At 41.2% G+C, this 8635-nt stretch overlaps 1 protein-coding gene across 1 annotated transcript in view; it reads left to right on the top strand.

The window, feature by feature from the left end:
* Nucleotides 1-3236: 3236 nt before the first annotated feature.
* LOC106763556 overlaps nucleotides 3237-8635 on the top strand; it is a 6289-nt gene continuing 890 nt past the window's right edge. Inside the window, exons 1-3 of the mRNA XM_022782202.1 lie at nucleotides 3237-6767; nucleotides 6854-6870; nucleotides 6949-8623. Coding sequence (XP_022637923.1) covers nucleotides 3237-6767; nucleotides 6854-6870; nucleotides 6949-8623 — 5223 coding nt within the window. The remainder of the gene's footprint in view (nucleotides 6768-6853; nucleotides 6871-6948; nucleotides 8624-8635) is intronic.

Genomic DNA, 8635 nt, shown 5'->3' with positions numbered 1-8635 from the left:
TTACACAGTGCAAACAGTTTCATACTAAAATTTTAGCTCAAACATCAATTTCCAGGAAATAATTTCTTCATACGCATGCATTCAATTTTATCACACAAGATCAGAATATATTCCTACAATCAATTACAATCAACACTCAAAACTAACTCCCCTTACCTATTAATCAGATTGCTTGAACTCCCAGGAATAACCAACAGAACTAGCACGGAGAGGAGATTCTAGGGTTACCTAAAGATCATAGAATTGTGAAATTGAGAAGAAATTTCAGAACTTATTGAAACTAACAATTGTAAGAAATTGCTAATGATCACATGCAGCAGCATTTGTTGCATGATCCTAGCCCTAAAGGTTATGGGGAATGGGAATTTACTCACCAGTTAGAAAGAGGAAGAATTGATCAGTTGAAATTGGTAATTCTTGAAGATTGGGCACTCAATCAACTTCTGTTCAACACAGAATGTTCAAGCTTGAGTTTAGATGGAGAGAAAATTTTGCACAAGAGAAAGGGAATGTTAGTGATGGAACGATGCAGAAAATGAAATGAATTGGAAATCTGAAGTTTTGTGAATTTGAAAGAGAGTTGTTCCAACCTATCACCAGTTGCCAAATGCCCACCCAAAATATATTTATTTTCTAAAACTTTACAATACTTATTTACTGTAAACATGATTTCTTAAAATAATTAAAATTTAAATTCAACATTTTTAATGAAGTATTTTAAATTAAGTTTTCATGATTTTTTTTTTATCCCATCATAGAAAAATAGAAAACAAAAAAGTTAGAAAAATTCTTCTAGAATAAATAAGTTCATTTAAAGAAATAATGGTCGAGTGAGTTTATTTTTTTAATAAAAGTCATCGACTCGAATAGTTTTGACACCCAGTGGCAAACACGCCGAATTATCCTTCAGAAATGAATTACTATGAAGTTGATTTCTAACCTCATGCAAAAAGTAACTATTTTTTGTAAACGTTTTGATCAAGAATTCATTTGTATATATATTTTGAAAAATAATTATTTGTAAAATAAATTCTGGTAAGTAAGTTCTCACCTAATAGAAACATGAGATTGTTAATTAAAGATTTAAACTCTAATATGATTCTTATTTTAGTATGATAACTTCAATTGGATCTTCATTTTTTCAATGTCTTAATTAGGTTATAATTTTTTGTAAAAATGAGTCAATTTTACCTTGACCGTTAAGTGTTCTCTGACGGCGTTAAACTTTGATGACATGGTACAGACTTAAATACTGATGTAAGAATATTATATTACTTGGAGTTTTTTTAGGTGAACAATTTATTAACCGTTTTTGGGATTCCTCCATCCTCTTCATCACCCTTCATCATCTTCATCACCCTCCACCGTCAATTCCGAATTGGGATTCCGGCCTAGGGTGGTGGCTCCGTCGAATTCCACCACTGACCGGAATTTGTATCTGAATCCGTGTATGCAGGAAGAAGTACAATAAGGGGGTGGATTGAGAATCACAAACTGTGATGGCCTTACTTTCTTTAACAGTGAAAGATGCAAGATGAAGAGTGGAGGAGAGTGATATATAACTGAGCTTTCACCTTTCCCATTGTTTTTGCCTGGTAGGATATTTCTGCCATGAAATCAATCTCCTTCGTGCCTCTCCTAAATGTGACGACACCTTTTTCTCATCTGTAGAATGAAAAACCTAATTTGCCATGTCATAATTATTTAATTTAAATAAAAATTCCACCTAATAAAATAATGGTTAAAGTAAAATTGACTCATTTTTATAAAAATAAATATGATCTAATTAAGACCCAACTGAGATTATAATACGAAAGTAATAACCAATCAAAAGTTTAAACCTTAATTAAAAATGAAAAAAAAAACACGGTTACATAGTACTTCAATACTATCATATAAAGAGAAATTTTATACATTTTATTTTTAATTTTATCTTTTAAATAATTTTTTAAAATTAAAATATCAATTTTTATTTAATATTTTTTTTTAATATTTAACAATTTTTAAACTAAAATAATCTGTTATAAAATAAATAAAAATGATCTATATTAAAATTATAAAAATTATTTATATTTATATTTATAGTGATAATTATAATAATTTTTTTCTTATTCTGATAAAAAAGATAAACGTACATATAACACGTATTTTTTTTAGTATTAATGAAACTTTTTCACCTGATGATCTATCTTAACAAAAATGGATATCATTATTTTGGCACATGACAAACTTGTAGACACTTTATACTCATTATTTTATTCTTTATGTTCTCTTTTTTATGAATAAAAAAATTAACATTTTCAATGACGAAAATACTAAAAAAAAAACATTTTTCTTTGATGAGTAGATTATACATTCCGAGTAAAGCAGGATCTTGCGGCCGCAAGTAAGGAATTATCCATGAGGGTGAGTGAGAAGAATGTGGCCCTAGAAGAAGGCAGGTAGTGGAAACAACTCTATGAAGAAGCCAAGAGGGATAAAAGGGAAGCCCTGAAACGACTAAGAGAAGCGCAAGTCCAAGTGCAGGAATCAGGGCATCAAATGAAGGAGATGGCTACATCATTTGAAGCGGAGTTGAATCAGGAGCGCTGGAAGCTGGCAGAGGCTGAAGGGGAATATCGAGCCATGCTAAAGCAGATGGAGGATTACATCGAGGAGCAGGAGGAGCGATGGAGGTCGTTGGAATTTGAAGAAAGGCATCAGGCCTTGATAAAGCGAATGAAAGAGCACATCGCAGAACAAGAAACGGCCGTAAAGCATTGGAAGGAAAGCTTCTCTCAGTTGGCTGCTTTGGCAAATGGGGCAATTGAAGATATCCCCAGAATGGTGTCGGAAGCTGAAGCGAGTACCCACTTTTATAGCCCACCAGTAGAAATAGAGCTTTTTATTAACCACTGTAAACGGTTGATAGACGAGATGAAATCCCTCATCACTCGGGCTAGGAATCAATGTATTTAGATCTTTATGATTTGTTTCCTTTAAGAATTGTAATGTACTTGTTTTCCTTTAAATGAAAGAGGCGGGATGTTTGTTTAGCATCTGCTTGTGCTAATTTCCATCAAGTTATGTCATTGTAATTCTGTGATTTCCCTCTATCACTAGCATGCATCATGTTTTCTTTAGCATGTTTCATTTTTTTCATCTAATTAATTAAAATAATAAAACAGTACGAGTGAGAAAAAACGACGACCAGATTTCCACGACATCCCTACCGGACCCGGGCAAACTCAAAAGCCATGGCAAGCTGGGAGGAGTCACAGGAGTCTCTCAAAGCAGATGTTGGCCAGTTGAAGGACCAGATCGGCCAGATCTTGGCGGCGCTTGAATCCATGAAGACTACTGGAGAGTCTTCAGCTGCACATGTTGAGGGGAATGCTCACCCTTATCCCCCAATGTTCAACGCTGCAAGCCAGTCAGTTCTTTTCCCACAGTATGGTTTACCTCCGGGTTACACTCCTCCTATAGGAGAGTACTCAGAAGCTGAGCACGCTTCGTTCTCGTTCCCCGCGACTGTCAATATACCACCAGTCGGCACTCAGGGACCTATCTTAGTGTCGACTCCCATGGTGGGCACGAGAATGAATGAGACCAACATGACTGATGGAATACGAGTGACCCCGGTACCGCATGTGATTGCTAAGGAGGATCCTTCAGCCGAGGCCGCCCCCCACACCACTATGGTTGGGGGATTTAATAGCCTCATTGGGGCCACAGGAAGGCTGGAAAGTCTGGAGGCGAGGTTGAGAGCTGTTGAGGGAGTTGAAAGTTACGGGTTNGGAGATGCGGCCAGGTTGAGTTTGGTTCCAAGCCTGAAGATACCGCCTAAGTTCAAGGCACCGGAGTTCGAGAAGTATAAGGGTAATACTTGCCCTAAAAGCCATGTAACTATGTACTGCAGAAAGATGGCTGCGTATGCTCATGATGAGCCTCTACTCATCCACGTTTTCCAAGAAAGTTTGGCTGGGGTAGCTTTGAATTGGTATACCCACTTGGAGCCATCTCGAATTCGTTACTGGGCGGATCTAGCTGACGCCTTTGTGAAACAATATGTGTACAACACTCATGTTGCTCCGGACCGTCTGCAGCTGCAGAATATGACGAAGAAGGATAGTGAAACCTTCAAAGAGTATGCACAGCGATGGAGGGAGTTGGCTGCGCAAGTTGAGCCACCGCTTTTTGATAAAGAGATGGTGTCGATGTTCGTAAACACACTCCAGCCGCCATTTTATGAGCATATGGTTGGGAATGTATCTGTCAATTTTGCTGACACCATCATCATTGGTGAGAGGATAGAAATTGGATTGAAAAACGGAAAGATAGCATATGGCCCACCTGCGGTTACAAGTTACAAAAAGCCCAGCTTCAATCAAGGGAAGAAGAAAGAGGGAGAGGTACATGCTGCATCGGCAATGCCTGTGTGGAGAGGAAGAGCTCCCAATCCTAATTATCGACCATACTTATACCCACCTCCTTATGCTGCTAACGCCTCGTTTGCACATCAAACTAGGCCTCAACAACAACAAGCGTATTATCCACCACCGCGTATTCCAACCGAAGCTTCAAGACCGGCCGCGAACATGGGCCCAAATCTGAATGTGGGACAAAACAACAACCCAAGGGGAAATCAATTCGTTAGGTTCACCCCAATTCCTATGACTTACACTGAATTGTTACCTAACCTAGTCAAGAAGGGTCTGGTCGCCATTTGCCCGATGAAGCCTGTACAGCCGCCATACCCTAGGGGTTATGATGCAAATGCCAGGTGTAGTTATCATGCGGGTGGCGTTGGTCACTCGACCGAAGGATGCATGGCCCCCAAATACAAAGTTCAGGCTCTGATAGACTCGGGTTGGTTAAAGTTTCAAGAGGATCAGCCCAGCGTTGATACTAATCCATTGTCCGGGCACGGGAGTTCCTCAGCGAATGCCGTCGAAGTTGAAAACCATGATTTGATAAGAGATGTAGGCAAAATCAGAAGTCCTAGGAGATTCATTTTTGAAGCTTTGTTGAAGAAGGGCCTAGTGAAAGGCGACTATGATATGGGTATAGCGTGCGCACTCCACCCGGAGGCTGGGCACTCTATTGAGGAATGTATGGAATTCGAGATCTTTCTACAAGACTTACTTGATAAAAATCTTATGCAAGTGTGCCGCAAGGTCAGAGAGGAAGAAGTATTTGCACAAACTGGTGGAGAATCTGATGTGACTCTGCCCGAACCTTTGGTGATCCGTTTCACTAGGACCACCCCTACACTGGTAACTGAAGGAAATCCGTATGTTGTCATCCGGGTGCCAACTCCTTTCCCTTATAAGAACGAGAAAGCCGTCCCATGGAGGTATGGGGCAACTGCATTAGATGAAGGAAAGGATGCAAATCCGACTGTCGAAAACATATCAGGCATTGGTGGAATGACCAGAAGTGGTCGAATCTTTACACCACCAGAATTGGAGAGAGAAAGAGCCAACGATAGGGAAGCAACAATGGCTGCAAAAGCAAANGAGTTCTTGAAGGGNAAGAACGTGGAGGNCGAAGAGACTCCTGACAAAGAGGAGAAGAAGGAAATCTCCGAGGAAGAGGCTGGTGAATTCCTAAAGTTCATACAACAAAGTGAGTACAAAGTGGTGGAACAGTTGAACCGCATGCCTGCCCGGATCTCCCTGCTAGAATTACTCATGCATTCTGCCTCCCACCGAAAGTTATTGATGAAGATACTCAGTGAGGCTCATGTGGAGCAAGGTATTTCTCTGAACAAGTTCGAGGGCATTGTTAGCAACATCGTTGCTAATAATTACCTCACCTTCACTGATGAAGAGATACCTGTCGAGGGAAGAGGTCATAACAAAGCCCTTCATGTCTCTGTTAAATGCCTGGATCATGTGATAGCACGTGTCTTAGTGGATAATGGATCCTCCCTGAACGTCATGCCAAAAGCAACCTTGGAGAAGCTACCCAGTGATGGAATGCATATGAAGCCAAGTTCCATGATTGTGAGAGCCTTTGATGGTAGTAAACGGGAAGTGATGGGAGAGGTAGAACTGCCAGTCCAAGTCGGTCCGTGTGTCTTTCAAGTGACATTCCAAGTCATGGACATCCTCCCGGCCTACAGTTGTCTGTTGGGTCGCCCATGGATCCATTCCGCGGGGGTTGTGCCTTCTACACTACACCAAAAGTTGAAGTATGTTATAGGAGACAAACTGGTGATAGTGGCAGGAGAGGAGGATTTCCTGGTGAGTGGACCATCGTCCACCCGTTATATTGAAGCAGCCGAGGAAGCTCTCGAGACAGCTTTCCAATCTCTGGAGATTGTGGGAAACACCTATGTGGAGCCATTCGCGGTCAACCCGCATCTGTCGCGTGCTTCTATCATGATGGCCAAGGTCATGCTGAAAGAAGGTTATATGCATGGGAAAGGTTTGGGCAAGTATGGACAGGGGCGAGCATTCCCTCTGGAGGTCGTCGAGAATAAGAATAGGTATGGCCTGGGATACAAGCCCACCAAGGAGGACATGAGAAGGCTGATAGAAGAAAGGAGAGAGCGCAGTCTGGCTCAAGTGGAAAGACGAGAGCCCAAGGTGGGAAGACTTCGTATCTGTGACCTCAAAGAGAGCTTTCGTAGCGCTGGTTGGGTTAACACTGGCCACGTAGCAGCAGTGGGAGATGAAGATGGATCAGAAGGCTCCAGTTTCGTGTGGGCCTGCTCCTCGGATGCACGACTCGACAACTGGGAGATGCTGGATTTGCCCGTGATGCTTAATTTGAATGAGATGTAATAACTTTAATTAATCCTATAGCTTTACCCGGGGCTTTAGGATTCATGAATTACGGGTTGACGCTTTTAGTTTGTTATGCTCAGCGCGATAATCAAAGTTTGTTTGTGTTTTATCATCATTTTGCATTTTTCATCGTTGTTTCGTTTATTTGTCTTTTTCGCAAACTTAAATAATGCAGATATGACAATGAGTGTTTTGAAAATAATTATGTCGATATTCCTGATTTTGGGCGCCCTGTCAATAATACGGAAGATGATTGTGATGATGACCCGGAACCCCCTCCTGAACTGTTAAGACTAGTGGAACAAGAGTGTAAGGAGATAAAACCTCATCAGGAAGATGTTGAAGTACTCAATCTGGGGGATGAGGATGAGGTAAAGGAGGTGAAGATCGGTACAACCATGAAGGCAGAAGTGAAAGAAAAATTATGTGTCTTATTGAGGGAGTTCCAGGACGTGTTTGCTTGGTCTTACAATGACATGCCAGGCCTCGATACAGATATTGTGCAACACAGGCTCCCACTCAAGCCGGATTGCCCACCGGTAAAGCAAAAGCTAAGAAGAATGAAACCGGAAATGTCCTTGAAGATCAAAGAGGAGGTACAGAAGCAATTCGATGCAGAGTTCCTAGCCGTGGCGAGATACCCAGAATGGGTAGCAAACATTGTACCGGTGCCTAAGAAGGATGGTAAAGTTCGAATGTGTGTCGATTATCGAGATTTGAATCGCGCAAGCCCAAAGGATAATTTCCCATTACCACACATCGACACCCTAGTTGATAATACAGCCAAGTATTCACTGTTTTCGTTCATGGATGGTTTTTCGAGGTATAATCAGATCAAGATGGCGCCAGAGGACATGGAAAAGACGACTTTTATCACATTGTGGGGCACATTTTGCTATAAGGTGATGTCTTTTGGACTCAAGAATGCTGGGGCAACATATCAAAGGGCGATGGTGGCACTTTTTCATGATATGATGCACAAGGAGATTGAAGTTTATGTGGACGACATGATTGCGAAGTCTGAATCAGAAGAAGAACACGTCCTAAACCTGAGAAAACTATTCGAGAGATTGAGAAAGTATAAGCTCAGGTTGAATCCCGCCAAATGTACATTTGGAGTGAAATCCGGGAAATTGTTGGGCTTTATTGTCAGCCAGAAGGGGATAGAGGTGGATCCTGACAAAGTGCGAGCGATAATGGAAATGCCTGCGCCTAAAACGGAAAAAGAAGTTCGAGGGTTTTTGGGTAGATTGAATTACATTGCTAGATTCATCTCCCAATTAACTGCTACTTGTGAACCACTGTTCAAGTTGTTACGAAAGAATCAGGTTGTGGTGTGGAATGAGGATTGTCAGGCCGCTTTTGAGAGAGTCAAACAATACTTACAGGACCCTCCTGTACTATGTCCACCAGAACCAGGAAGACCACTCATTTTGTATTTAACTGTATTGGACAAGTCAATGGGTTGTGTATTAGGTCAGCATGATGAAGATGGCAAAAGAGAGCATGCTATATATTACTTGAGCAAGAAATTCACAGACTGCGAACAACGATATTCATCATTAGAGCGGACTTGCTGCGCATTGGCATGGGCTGCTCATCGTTTAAGGCAATACATGCTAAGTCATTCCACATGGTTGATATCCAAGATGGATCCTATCAAGTACATTTTTGAAAAGCCTGCTCTTACTGGAAGGATAGCTCGATGGCAGATGCTATTGTCGGAATACGACATCGTATACGTCACTCAGAAATCTGTCAAGGGTAGCGCACTAGCAGAATACCTGGCTCATCAACCCCTTTGTGATTATCAACCAATGCAACCTGAATTTCCCGATGAGGATATCATGGCTTTATTCGAA

The sequence above is a fragment of the Vigna radiata genome, chromosome 6 (assembly GCF_000741045.1).
Source record: "Vigna radiata var. radiata cultivar VC1973A chromosome 6, Vradiata_ver6, whole genome shotgun sequence".
Lineage (NCBI taxonomy): Eukaryota > Viridiplantae > Streptophyta > Magnoliopsida > Fabales > Fabaceae > Vigna > Vigna radiata.
Note: the sequence above shows the minus strand (reverse complement) of the source record. Positions and strands in the feature narration are given on the sequence as shown.